This window comes from Kwoniella mangroviensis, chromosome 3, assembly GCF_000507465.2.
Source record: "Kwoniella mangroviensis CBS 8507 chromosome 3, whole genome shotgun sequence".
In the NCBI taxonomy this organism is placed as follows: domain Eukaryota; kingdom Fungi; phylum Basidiomycota; class Tremellomycetes; order Tremellales; family Cryptococcaceae; genus Kwoniella; species Kwoniella mangrovensis.
Genome location: NC_088829.1, coordinates 205,069 through 218,311, shown reverse-complemented (window position 1 = coordinate 218,311; position 13,243 = coordinate 205,069). Strand labels below are relative to the sequence as shown.

At 45.3% G+C, this 13,243-nt stretch overlaps 5 protein-coding genes across 5 annotated transcripts; 2 read left to right on the top strand and 3 right to left on the bottom strand.

Moving 5' to 3' along the window:
• Window positions 1-38: 38 nt before the first annotated feature.
• Window positions 39-1,250, bottom strand: I203_107904 (uncharacterized protein; the record flags this gene model as incomplete). Its single annotated transcript, XM_019148086.1, has 3 exons — window positions 39-316; window positions 408-638; window positions 959-1,250. The coding sequence occupies 3 exons, from the start codon at window positions 1,248-1,250 to the stop codon at window positions 39-41; spliced, it is 801 nt and encodes a 266-aa protein (XP_019002319.1).
• Window positions 1,251-2,115: 865 nt separating this feature from the next.
• On the top strand, window positions 2,116-2,527 carry I203_107903 (uncharacterized protein; the record flags this gene model as incomplete). Its single annotated transcript, XM_019148085.1, has 2 exons — window positions 2,116-2,324; window positions 2,401-2,527. The coding sequence occupies 2 exons, from the start codon at window positions 2,116-2,118 to the stop codon at window positions 2,525-2,527; spliced, it is 336 nt and encodes a 111-aa protein (XP_019002318.1).
• Window positions 2,528-2,989: 462 nt separating this feature from the next.
• On the bottom strand, window positions 2,990-5,090 carry I203_107902 (uncharacterized protein; the record flags this gene model as incomplete). The annotated part of the gene is made up of 12 exons (XM_065518279.1): window positions 2,990-3,225; window positions 3,307-3,329; window positions 3,399-3,450; window positions 3,514-3,675; window positions 3,767-3,816; window positions 3,894-3,947; window positions 4,004-4,162; window positions 4,257-4,407; window positions 4,460-4,512; window positions 4,564-4,592; window positions 4,654-4,863; window positions 4,923-5,090. The coding sequence occupies 12 exons, from the start codon at window positions 5,088-5,090 to the stop codon at window positions 2,990-2,992; spliced, it is 1,347 nt and encodes a 448-aa protein (XP_065372644.1).
• An 811-nt stretch (window positions 5,091-5,901) lies between these two features.
• Window positions 5,902-7,886, top strand: I203_107901 (fructose-bisphosphate aldolase 1; the record flags this gene model as incomplete). Its single annotated transcript, XM_065518278.1, has 7 exons — window positions 5,902-5,934; window positions 6,018-6,077; window positions 6,384-6,583; window positions 6,651-6,761; window positions 6,813-6,901; window positions 6,957-7,233; window positions 7,586-7,886. The coding sequence occupies 7 exons, from the start codon at window positions 5,902-5,904 to the stop codon at window positions 7,884-7,886; spliced, it is 1,071 nt and encodes a 356-aa protein (XP_065372643.1).
• A 1,042-nt stretch (window positions 7,887-8,928) lies between these two features.
• Window positions 8,929-12,128, bottom strand: I203_107900 (uncharacterized protein; the record flags this gene model as incomplete). Its single annotated transcript, XM_065518277.1, has 5 exons — window positions 8,929-9,668; window positions 9,741-11,106; window positions 11,181-11,278; window positions 11,351-11,567; window positions 11,628-12,128. The coding sequence occupies 5 exons, from the start codon at window positions 12,126-12,128 to the stop codon at window positions 8,929-8,931; spliced, it is 2,922 nt and encodes a 973-aa protein (XP_065372642.1).
• Window positions 12,129-13,243: the final 1,115 nt, after the last annotated feature.

The window sequence follows — 13,243 nt, the reverse complement described above, 5'->3', positions numbered from 1 at the left end:
TATAATCAACATACATACACACTCGTATCACCTTGTATCTAACCAAAGATATTACCCAAAACATCATCCATCCCTTTACCTGACAAAGTCTTACTCTTCTCTATGACCGGTCTCTGTCTGTACGAACTACCTTTTCCTTCCTCACCACCCGTACCATCCTTCTGCAGTTCATCCTGCTTTCCCGATTGTGCTTTCTTGGCCTTTCGTTTATCGAGTACACGAGCAAGTTCGACATTCTTCAGATACTCTGCTTGTTCGGCTTTGGAGCGGGTTATTTCGGTTCGGAGTCTTGCTTGATGAGCTTGTCTTTCGTATGCTACGAATTGTTAAGAAATCAATGAGCTCGCGTTGAACAGAACTCTCAAATTGATGCCCCTGAGTGGGACAGATAAAATTGGTAAACTTACCAATCTGTTCACCTAGCATCTCCCACTTGAACCCACTCAGATACTTCATCGTCCAAATATCGTCCCTCCACTTATCGCCTTTCTTCCCACCTATCACCTGAGCGTTCAACATGGAAGCTACAGTCTTAGCTACAGATTTATCCAGGAATTCCACCCAAGCTTCTGAGAAGTTCGCACTGGCGTGTTTCTGTTTCTTCTGTTGGGTAGCCGAGGGATTGTAGCCGGTTGGTGCTGGACATGAGTTAGCTACCTTGACTTGCTGGATGAGAATAAGAGCTACTCGGTAGGATAATCGTCTTTTACATGAGAGGTTATGATGATTAGGAAGCAGATCGGATAAAGTGATACGAAGATGAATATGGAAAGTATATACAAGAAGGGCTGTTATATGTGGTGAAGGACGAATGAGTATTGTTGATAGTAATACGAATATGAAGATAGAATAAGGCTCATACATGAATGCCACTCAACAAGTCGGATTCTTGGGACAGTCAAACGAAAAGAACAACATCACTTGATACTTGAAAAGATTTGAATGAATGTAGACTCACCATCACGTCTTTGCGCATAGACTTTCCCAATCTCACCCCACCTTCCCATCAGATGTCTGACTTTCTGAGGCGTCATTCCAGGAGGTAATCTAGAGATATAAACAATCCCCGGTGTTAAGGTCTTACTCTTTTTTTTCTTCTTGTGCATAGCGCCAGCATGCTCATTATCATCTTCTTCTTCCAATTTGATCTTCGAAGAGGACGGCTCATTTGGGTTTGGGTGATCCTGCTCGTCAGAATCGATCTCAAAAGACCGAGCTCGTTTGGTTGATTTCTTATCTGACTCCGACATTTCGAGTTGACTTCGACCGTCAAAAGGCACTATGGTTTACTATCTAAGATAAGTTATCTACTGGTCTTGAGTTCACATGTTAACGTTGAGAAAGACCAGAAAAGTTGCGAAAAAAGAAAAACATCGTCTTCGAAAGGTGGAGGTCAGTTCTGCAACGGGATCAAATCTTACCTTTGGAGGAGGACAGGTTGGTGGCGGAGCCTCAAATCACCTAATTGACTTTGAACACATATGATCCGAACCGTTTCCTGGTATACTTATTCACATGCTATGATCCGGTGATCTGTATCAATATCGACTAAGAAAGGAGGTTCTTGCCCTCTGAAAGAACATTAGTTTATGACATGACAGGAAGAGCCGTTGAAACGCAATATGCTCTGATAATTACATTCACCCCTGAATGCTCAATCGACGGAGAGGAAAGGATCAGACGAGCTCATTACACGAAGCTCTGCGTCGTTGATTCAAAGAAAGGAATGGACGTTGTTGACGAGATCAAGATTGATTTCCAATAAGACGAGGAGAAGTGATTTTTTGTATGGTCCTTCTTATTTATTGTCTTGTCGACACTCAATTTTAGGCACAGAACCGAGTTTAATCCATATCGTGCTGGAAGGTACACCAGGACTTCTCTGACGGGACACAAGACAGGGAAAGACAGTAAGAAGTACGATCACATTCATTCATCAGCTAAGGACGTACAGTCTGTTTAATTTTCTCATGGCAACGCCAGAAAAAGATATATAAGGATCAACCACTGTACTCATCACTACTCTCAGCTCATCTGCCCAGTTGATCAGAAATCTTTACACATACCCCATTGTCTAGCCTCAGAGTCAGATATCAATAGAAAGATCCAATCAGAATGGCTGATCGCAAACCTCCTACATACTCTTATGGTACTGCCGTAAGTTCCGCAAGAACTCCAGGTGGTACAGCTTCCAGTACTACTTCCGCGTGGTTGGGCAATCGATATGCCGCTTTGAGGGGTAGCACCGACCAAAGTGGATATATAGTGGTCACTCAGGATGGACTGAGGAGAGATGATACTCTAGACTACAAGCTCGAACAGAGGTAAGTAACCCAAGACGCAGGGTCCAATGCATACACTCTCACACACGATGAGTTAGTGGTTCTGACGATATAGCAGCTCCACAGCCTTTCAAGGGACCAAGCAAACAAAGACGACTGATACTAGGGCAGTTTCTGGTTTTGGGCCTAGTACCAGGAGGACTAACACGTTTGAGCTGTGGGGAAGCGATGATGAATCTGAATAGTAACTCAGGTATTTCTTATAATCAGAGCCACATGGTTCTGGCATTTGCAGATTGACTTCCCAGATGTTTTGTCTTAATCATCGATAGTATACATCATACGGTTTTGTGAATACTTGATTACCCATGCATTGCTTCTATTATTTCGTTTCTCACGAACACACCGAATTTACATCATCAGTTAACACGGCCTGTATGGAGTTATGCTCGTGACACACTATACTATATCCTGAAGTCGCTTCTTAAGGACAACATGATATCTTGCAAGGATGTTTGCAAGAAAACATTCGATACATTGTAAGAACAGACCAGTCACACAAAGCTATTCAATTATACTTCTAAATCCCAACGTTTTCAATTTGAGAACATCGTTTCGAATTGGTGGTTGGTATTGTACACCTTTCAATTCCTTTTTCGCCTTTCGTTCAACTCCTATCTCCACATCATGAAGTCACATCTCTTTCTCTATCCCTTAGTGATAGGAACATCGGTACATTGGAAATCCAAAGTACTTTCATCCTGTAAATTCGCACATAGATACTTGCCACTTCCAACCGTACCGTTCTTAGGGGACAATTGAGTACCAGAAGCGGTTATATCGACACATTCAGCTGAACATTCCAGAGTCGCGACGGTGTTATTGGGTACGAGGCCTGAGGCGGATCCGGAGATGTTGATAAAGTAAACATCAGAGATGGATACTGCGATCGGAGACAAGTAGTATCAGTACCGAGTGTTGCGAGGGAATTTCCTGGTATGAAATTGTTCAGGAGGTAACTTACAAGTCGATGGATGATCTTGACATCTGCGATATATCGGTATCTCATCAGTTATCTGACAATGATTTACAAGGTCGATGATAATAAGTACTTACTGCTGGGCAGAAGACGAATAACACTGAGTCAAATATATAGGATTATCGACATCTATTTCAACCAAAAAATCATCAGCCATCATTGTGTAAGAGTCTGTCGATGAATAAAACTCACTATAATTGACGAAATCTTGGAAAGTGACATTTTTCACATAACCTACTCCACCACCTGAGATAGACTTCGTGTCGTTCGATCCCCCGAACACTTTGATTCGAGCACCATTCTGGGCATTGGACATGGAAATATTCCGAACGTAGACGTTTGCGACGATGTCGGCTGAAGAAATACGATGATCAGTGTACCACCACCGAGAAATCAAGGCTTGCAAGGCTTGTGAAATGAGTTATGTATATGGGTGAACACTCACTTTCGCCTGCATATTGACCTAATGATCCAACTGATATACCGTGTGAGCCACTGAAATAGCGACGAATGCTCAGTACTTCCATAGACACGTTGCACCATCTGGCGTAACGATAGAGAAGTCCACTCACTTGCAAATCATATTCTCGACAGTCATATAAGTAGAATTAGGTTTGAATGATACACTAAATCAAGTCTTCATCAGCATAAATCATGACATTGAGAAGATTGCATGACTCACCAATCATCGCCATTCTGTACATTCGAGTCTTTTATAGTGACATAACTTGATCTGTAAATATCCCATCCATCCGAATTGGCAGCTTCGGCAGATTCATTTGATGAGATTGATCGGATTTGGATGTTCGAGTACGTGACGTCGGTAGATTGATAGACGAGGCTGAACCCAGACATGGATCAACTCAATATCACCTCACATATAGTTGCCACTGTCATATCGAGCTCAGGCAGGTCATATGAGACGATGCACTCACTTATGCCAGAAAGGAGAATTGATGACACTGATATCATCCACTACGACATTACTTGCATTTCCAACTGTCAACGGAATAGGCCTGGCGAACGTTCGAGAAGATCCTCCTGCGACTCCGGCATTCTTGTTTTGGGCGTAGTAATCCCACCAAGCTACGGCACCCCATGAGTATGCAAGTCTCTAGCTTATAGAGGGAAGAGTCACTTTGACCATTTGCGTCGATCGTACCTCCACCATGAAGGGTGATACCAGAACCACTATATAGAATCGTCAGCTTTGTTGACTCATGATAGATGGTGATCGCTTGCCTGAAGAACCAGTAGGTTGTAGCATTTTGCTAGAGACGCGATCATTTGTTTAGTATTCTACAGGACGATACCAAGGACAGGATCGCTCACATAAGTCAGATAGATACTTGCTGGACTCCAATATTCAATATCGGGCACGTAACTTATCGCACCAGTCAACCTTACTTCCACGTTGTTGAGGTAAGTTTGAAGAACGGTGTTGACTGTGTAATAACCCGGAAGGTTTATCAGAGCAGTCGATCCACAAAGGTTGAAGGCGTATAAGAGATTAGGGCCATCATCTTGTCCACCTCCCATTGGCTGTACAACAAGTTCATCAGCTTCATGGTCAGACAGTGGTGGAGCAGTAGACGACATACTTTGACTGTACATACTGACCCATCTACGGTGACGTAGGGGTTATTCGAAGACCATCTTCTTCCTAGTGAAGGTGTATATGTGGACCTTTCCTTGTGGAGGTATCCTGTAGCAGCTGAAGTGATATCGATGGTAGCCAAGGCGGCGAGCAGGGCAGTGAAAGCTTTCATTGTGACAAAGTAAGATCGTATATTGCCAGATGGGAAGGAAGAGGAGCTATCTTTCTTCATCTTTTTCTTGTTTCTCTCTATATACCATCTCTTCTGTTCTACAGTTCATTCATTGCACGACAGAAACTTGATGAAATCTATCCATCGGCCCGCTCGGCCCATCTTCATCTTCCAACTTCTGAAGACACTCTTGGCTCTAGCTCAAAATAGCAATCATCGTTGTCGATGCCTCCACTCTGATGGGATAGTTCCTTATGTTGTCAGCTGATGAAGACTGGAATCAAGCTTAATTTCGATGTGGTGACATGCGATTCCAGTGAAATTAGCTCTCGAGATTGATATCCATCGATCCAACCTCCACTTTTCTCCCTCATTACCGGAATGGAAATGAGCCGAAACGGTCATCCCCGATCATATCACGTGAGAGAGCGGGCCGGGCCACATCCGCTGGAGAGACGGGATTATTCGGCGTCATCCTGATAATGCAGCTGAGAAATTGCGGGTCTCCACAATGAGCCGCCTTAAATGGGGGAGTGGTTAATGTAACGGGAGTAGATGCATGGGATCCAGGGTTTTCATGTGGGAAGTGAATCAGAGTGACGTTTACGGCTTCACTCGCTGACCCCAAAAGATCTTTTCATCTGTCTCCCAAATGAACATTCTTCTCTCTTCTGTTCTTCTCCAACAACTCATACATTTCTTGAAAAACTTATTCTGTATCTATACCGAAAAATTATGTGAGCTCAATATCCCTTTGGCCACCATCAAGATACCTGCTGACAACTTACTGCAGATTTTCAAACCCCAAACAATGTCTGCCAAAGGTGCTCTCTCTATCGTCCCCGTAAGTTATCAAACGTTCTTTCTCATCCTTCCGTACCTTCCAGCGCTTTACGAAAAGATCACCGACTATTGCTTCTCCCATAGGCCGGTGTTCTATCCGGTGATGACACCCGAAAACTCTTCACGTACGCTCGAGATAACAAAGTGAGTATTCTTCTGTCTTGAGTGAAGGACCGACGACCTCGGAATCATTGAAATCTAGTTACCTTTCATCCGTGTCTTGTGAACTCAGCTGACTGTATCTTGCTTTACAGTTCGCCATCCCCGTATGTACACATCTTGCTGCCAGATAGCACTCTATTATCTCTTTGCTGACCTTGTCGCTTTGTTCTATTGGATTCTTCGATACATAGGCTATCGTAAGTTTTCAGACCCCTCGCTTAGATATGAGGACCATGAGCTCATGAGGTCATCGACTTTTTTTATCTTTCTTTTCCTGAACTCGTGTAGAATGTAACCTCCTCATCAACCGTTAATGCCACCCTCGAAGCTGCCAAAGCTATCAACTCCCCTATCATCATCCAGATCTCCCAAGGTGGTGCTGCCTTCTTTGCCGGTAAAGGTCTTCCCAACGGTAATCAAGAAGCTTCTATCGCTGGTGCGGTAGCTGCTGCCCACTTCGTTCGAGCAATCGCCCCTGCTTACGGCATGTAAGTCATTTGCCGCTTCACTGCAATCTATCAGAATGACAACTAATGTATGACCTTACGAAATCAGCCCTGTTGTCCTCCACACCGACCACTGTGCCAAGAAACTCCTCCCTTGGTTCGATGGTATGCTCGACGCCGATGAGGCTTACTTCAAGGAACACGGTGTCCCTCTTTTCTCGTGAGTCGTCTCCTATCCTAGAACTCTTACTCATGCTGACCTATCTTTTAGTTCTCACATGTTAGACTTGTCCGAGGAATCCAAAGAAGACAACATCAAGGACTGTGTCTTCTACTTCAAGCGAATGGCCAAGATGAACCGTAAGTTTAGCTAATAGAGTCATGGAACCGGCGCTCCAGCTGATGCCTCGCTTAGAATGGCTCGAAATGGAAATTGGTATCACTGGTGGTGAGGAGGATGGTGTCGACAACAGTTCAGTTGACAACAACTCCCTTTACACTCAACCCGAAGACATCTGGGATGTCTACTCCGCCCTCGCCGCCATCTCCCCCAACTTCTCCATCGCTGCCGGTTTCGGTAACGTGCACGGTGTCTACAAGCCCGGAAACGTTGTTCTCCGACCAGAACTCCTCGGTAAGCACCAAGCTTACGCCGCTGAGCAACTCAAGGGTGAGAAGGGCGACAAGCCTTTGTGAGTGCGATTTCCATCCCTTTTTTATCGTTTGCCCTTTTGTCTTCAACACACCCCCACGCTACCCAAATAGACAGTGCCCGGATTTCCATCAATGAGATACCGAGGCGATCCGGTCAGCGAAGAAGAATGATTCATACATCACATTTAGAGCTTGCTTTCTCTACCCTTTAATGTCATTGCACCGTAGTGCAATGAGTGCTCAAAGTTATCTACTGGCTCCTTTTGAGCGGTGTTAGCAGAGTGCGGGTCGTGGGGAAGGAGGTGTCATATTGATGTCACATCCCGTCACATACAGATAATCATTACTGAATGTCAAAGCTAGTTGCTGATCAGTTTGGTTTTGTTATAGATACCTCGTCTTCCACGGTGGTTCCGGATCTACCAAGGAGGAAATCAAGACTGCCGTCGTTAACGGTGTTGTCAAGATGAACGTTGATACCGATATTCAATTCGCTTACTTGTCAGGTGTCAGAGATTTCGTTCTCAAGAAGGCCGACTACCTCAAGACCCAAGTTGGTAACCCTGAAGGAGCCGAAAAACCAAACAAGAAGCAATACGACCCTCGAGTCTGGGTTAGAGAAGGTGAGAAGACCATGGTCGATCGAGTCAAGGAGGCTTGTGTCGATCTCGGAAACGAGAACAGAGCTTGAGTGATTCTGAAGAAGTGACAGTGAAGAAGTATAGTCTTGTAGTTTGATATCAACATGATGTAGTTTTGAGAAGCAGCTGAAAGTAAGATGAGAAGTCAATGCATACGATACCTCGATGATATCCATGATAATCACGAATACGATAGATGTGTTCAACTGACCTCGTTGGGACTGGACTACTGTACTAGCTGAAGGTACAATCCGTGGACGTGGCACAATCAAGATGGATATCGATAACTGATGAGGTAGGGGTATGATAAATGGGTATAGTAGGGGACCAAGGAAGAGGAATCACTCCTTGTAGGTTCAAGCGAGTTTGGACTTTTGACATTTCTTGCTTCAAGAATGGATTGGATAACGTTGTGCTGTATGATTCCTGCTCACGATCATGATGAAAAGTCCCTACGTACCAAATGAGAGTTATGTTGACCAGATCTTCAGTGCGTGGTGAGAGGCAAGAACACATAAGTCGAGTTGAGTCGAGCAAAATGCCTCTCATGTTAAAGGCGAAAAAGGGTATATAATGAGTTGTTGTGTTTTCCATCATTGCCTCCGGAACAGATCAGCTAAGCTCAGATCATATGATATTCAAGTCTAGTTTTGTATAAACCGCGCAAGTAATCGCTTATCCAAGTATTCCACCTCTGTTGATAGAATGCTATGCACTTCATAAGCACATCAGCAGGATGATTCTTCAGCTTACTTGCATCTCCCCTATTACACATCAACATCGATTTATGCAGAATTGAAGTGAATGACCTATCCACAAGGGCACCGAGCATGCTCCACTAGAGTTCAACGCACCCTACTCGGGTGCATCTTTACACCCCACTAAGCATCAAGCTCCAGATCTTGAGATCATTCGCGTATTACGAGGTATAGCATGGCAACATGTTCAAGTAGTATTCGGGTAATTCTACCTATTTGAAAATACTGTACAGTACTGTACAAATGCTTTCTGTCCGTTTTCTCTTTTTGTTTTTTTGGGAATGTCCATCAACCGCATCTCCAACAAACGAACAAACCAATTTCCGCTTCATCGTTACTTCTTAACGGTAACAGTCGCGGTACTACTAGACCCTCTTGTTATACTGGGGCGTTTGGAATTGATAGCTCTCAGCGCAGGACTTTTCGTCGGGTTGTTGGTACCGGTTCCACCGGATATCGAAAAGGATTTTGATCTTCTATTCCCAATCTGCTTGTTGATCTTCTTCTTATCTTCTAGCATCTCATCGTCCTCTCCGTCTCCATGTCTCATCGCATCGTCATCCCCTTCTTCAAGAAGTTCTCCATTCTCGTCCAACAAGATATCTTCATCCAATGGATTAGGTGGAGGATCAAATTCATCTTCTTCACCTTCTCTCCAATCAAATTCCAATATATCCCCTTCCCCTTCTTCATCCTCTCCTCCCAAATCGTCACTTGCAATTCTCAACCTCCTAACTTCCTCTCTTAATCTCTCGATATAATCATCCCGTCTTTCGACCCTCTCTTTCAATTTCTCTATATATTCGTTTCCGAATCGTAACAATGCAACTTTCGATACTCCCCTGTTAGGATTATCATCCGGTACCAAGCTACTCTTGGGTAATAATCGAGGTGCAGAAGATCCAGGTATAGGTTCTCCCGATTCTGGATCTAAAGCCTCCACGTTGATAGGAGGTAATAACATTCTCAATTCGTCAAAGCCGGCTTTTAAGGAATCTCGTCGTTTCTGCTCAGCGGCTTTATGAGATGTCTTGCGGTTCTCTGGTTCTGAAGGTGGTGGAGGCGCTTTCGCCGCTACGGAATCAAAGCACAAGCGAAACGAGATCAGCCGGCATCTGTCAATATATCTGATAAGAAAACACTCACCTGCTTTGGAAGAAGCTGCGCTCTGGGGGCGAATTGCCAACGCCCTCTTTCCACCACCTACAGGAATCGATTTTGCAGCTGACTTCTTGTTTCCTGATCCTCCAACGGTATTACCGTTAGTGCCATTCTGCTTCCTCGCAATTCGACTGGAAGTACCGGACGGACCTCTTTTGGGAGGGGGCGGCGGAGGAGCGACTGCACTATGACCCGTGTGCTCATCCAAACTGATATCGTGGTTCGTGACGTGAGGGGCAGAAGCGAGATTCATAAGGCTTGCAGGAGTCATGGGAGCTACACCTTTTCTACTTTTGGTACTTCCATTGTTGGGTACAGGTGGGGGAGGCATCATATGGCTTAGATCGACTGGAGAAGGGGTTGAAGCAGATGACATTGATGCACCGCTCGGGGCAAGGTTGCGATGCTCGATAGCCGATGGAGGAAGATATCCCATATTAATCATATTCGGTGGTGGGTTCGGATGGAACTTCTGTACGGCAGGTGAAGTAGGTACTGAGTAGGTTCCGTTTCCATTCATCGTCGTTCCGGAAGGAACTCTTTGATGCGATCGATGGTTGGTAGGTTTTAACATTGGGCTGGGTCTAGATTTGGCCGGTAAAGAATGCCTATGTGGTCCGGCACCTGAGTTGATAGGTATCAAGGCTGGTGAAGCCAATATTGTCGAATGACCTGCACTGGAAGAACTACCCATCGAAGGTGATTGATAATTTGGCTGAGCTGGTTGACCGATACTATGGGGATCACCGTCAAGCATTCCTACAAGAGCGCGAAGGTAGTCAGGATCGCTCAGATCGGCACCGGTCTGAGGTCCCAGAGCTGGAGAGAGGGTTTGTTGTGCACCACCGCTGGATCCGACAGGGTTCAAGGCTGGCGAGGAAAGTGCGCTAAGAGGATGGGGAGTACGAGATTGTTGAGCATTGAATGCGGGAGAGAAATGCTGTCGATGCATATGCTGTTGTGATGCTCGATGGGGAGCTTCGAGAGCGGGTGATGTGAGAGGTGAGAAGAAGCCCGAGTTAGGTGTCACCCCTGCGCCTGAAGTCGATACTCCTCGGGAAGGACCAGCTGAAGGAGGATTAGACCCTATGAACGGAGAACTATTGGATGCCGCAACGACAGCAGCGGCTGTAGCTTGCATTTCCAACTGCCGCTGTTGAAGCATGGCGAGCTGTTCCTGAAATTGTCTTTGTTGTTCTTGCAGCTGTTCTAAGGGAGATCGATTGGCTCCATTCGAGTGAGACTGGCCAGCAGGTGGCTGAGAGTTGAATGCGATCTGGGTGGAAGGTGAGTTGAAGGAGTTGGATGTTGATTGAGAGAGCGCGGGTGAAAGGAGAGGTAACATATTGGGCTGGAATGATGAAGAGGTTAAGTACAGTAACATTTCGATTGGTGTCCGTCCTGATGTATGCTGGATTCACTTACATCGCCTCCAAATTCCGATTGAGCACAGGCAAGCATCTCCAGATGGATAGGAGACATGGCTTCCTGTCGATTCTGCGGTATCAACTCTCCGCTCGGTTCTGACAGCACACCAGAAGACATGATATTAGTTGTGGACCGGGTGTACACAAAGATGATCCTCGATGACTTACCGGGAGTCGGCATACCTCCAAGGCCATTCGCCCAGGCCTTATCGACACTCCCTCTGTGTCTCAGCTTCTGTCCATCCTGATTCCCATTTTCATTCTGTATATACTGCTGTAACTGTGTGACCTGCGATGCGGGAGAAGCAAGGAACATCTGAGCGAGGGGGAATTGAGGACTATTTATGTCGAAGCCTAAAGGAGACTGCATATGTATCGATTGTAGCTAAAGCCCAACGTAAGCGGAAGAATGAACACCTGACAAAGGAAAAGGAGAATGCCTTACCTGCTGTTGAAGCAAAGCAGCCTGAGCAGCGTCGTAATCATGCTTATCACCAACTAGATTATACCCCTCCTGCTGTGCCATACGATCTATATCAGGTTGGTCCAGGTCCATTGCATTCTCTGTATCTGATCGCATCCCATGTTTGCTCCTGATGTCATTTTCAGCATCTGCACTTGGATTTCTAGTTACGGTTGTTGAACTATTCTGCGAGGTGGAAGAAGGTCCAGCAGGATTGTTTTCCCATTGGTGCAATTGCTGTTGAAGATACTGAGAATGATTGTGTTCCGGGACATCTTTCTGACTCTGACTATTGCCATGTATCGGATGGTTCTGCTGATTTGAATTTGTAGGTGAAGTGATATCGTGATTATTCGACATTCCAGAATCCAGACCAGCTAAAGCCAGAAAATCCAAAGAGAACAACGCTTCCTGATCCTGTCCTGCCCCAGCCGTATTGTTAGAAGGTGAAGTCGCATTTGAGGTAGTAGCTGATGTCGACATCTTCGCCCTACTCGAGAGTGTCCGACTAGGCCGGTTTTAGGCGGTCGCAGGGTGGGCAGGAAAGGGAAATGACGAAGCACCGAGCTGAGCTCAACTGATGGCTCACCGGGTGTTGTCGTTTATGGCGATGATCGTGGTTGTTGCCTTTGTGTTTCAAGTCGAAGCAAAGTCAAGTCAAGTCAGAGCTCCAGATTCGTTCCTTTACTGGTCGTTCGATCCAAAATTTCGATGATATTGATATTTCCAGTCAAGTGAAATATGCCTGATTAGATTGAGACGGACCTAGGGTAATGAGGTGTTCAAGCCTTGACGAACGTGTGTGTGAGTTGGATGGTACTCGGTAGGAAATGTAAATCAACGATTCCCTTTCCCTACACAGTCTGTTGCTGTTACTGTTGCGCTTGCGCTTTATATGTCACTGATATTGGTATCGCAGGTTCAGGTTCATCGGTGGATGAAGCTTGTTGAAGATGTGCATGCATACTGAAGACCATCTGCTAAGATAAGTTTTATTTTGGGTTCACTTCTGTCATGGTGCACTAAGAATCACTGTACGTACTCTCTCGTGGGCTCCTGGTGAACTGCATGCTGTAATCGGAAAATTAGTTGCCTGTTTGGGTAATTAGCTGTTGTACCGAAGCGCCGGTTTCATATTATTCCTCTTTTTCACATGATATAATAGTCCATCTATTGTTCGGGTGGGTGCGTCTGGCAAAATCATTTAATCTCCGTTCGGACCTATATATTCTCCATCCCAATTTTACATTTTGGGCAGTTTATCCCATTCCCTCAAAATATCTCCCTTTCAGTCTACAGTTCCTCCTACTCATCATGAAAAGATGTCGAATGGACATGCATATTATACCAATAGATAGCCCTTGACAATAGCTATCTAATGATGCAAGAATCATGCAAATCCATGCTTACTCGCTTGAGATATGCACCATTCGGATTTTCGCTTTTTCAGGGGACCCCGCATAGAAGTCCCTTCGAATGAAGCTAAAGCCCTATCGAATCGAGCTGAGACCCTGATCGAATCGGCTAAACCCTGTCCAATGGGAGATCCCTGCACTCGAAGGGCGCATCACCCCATTCGAGCCCCATTCAGACCCTGA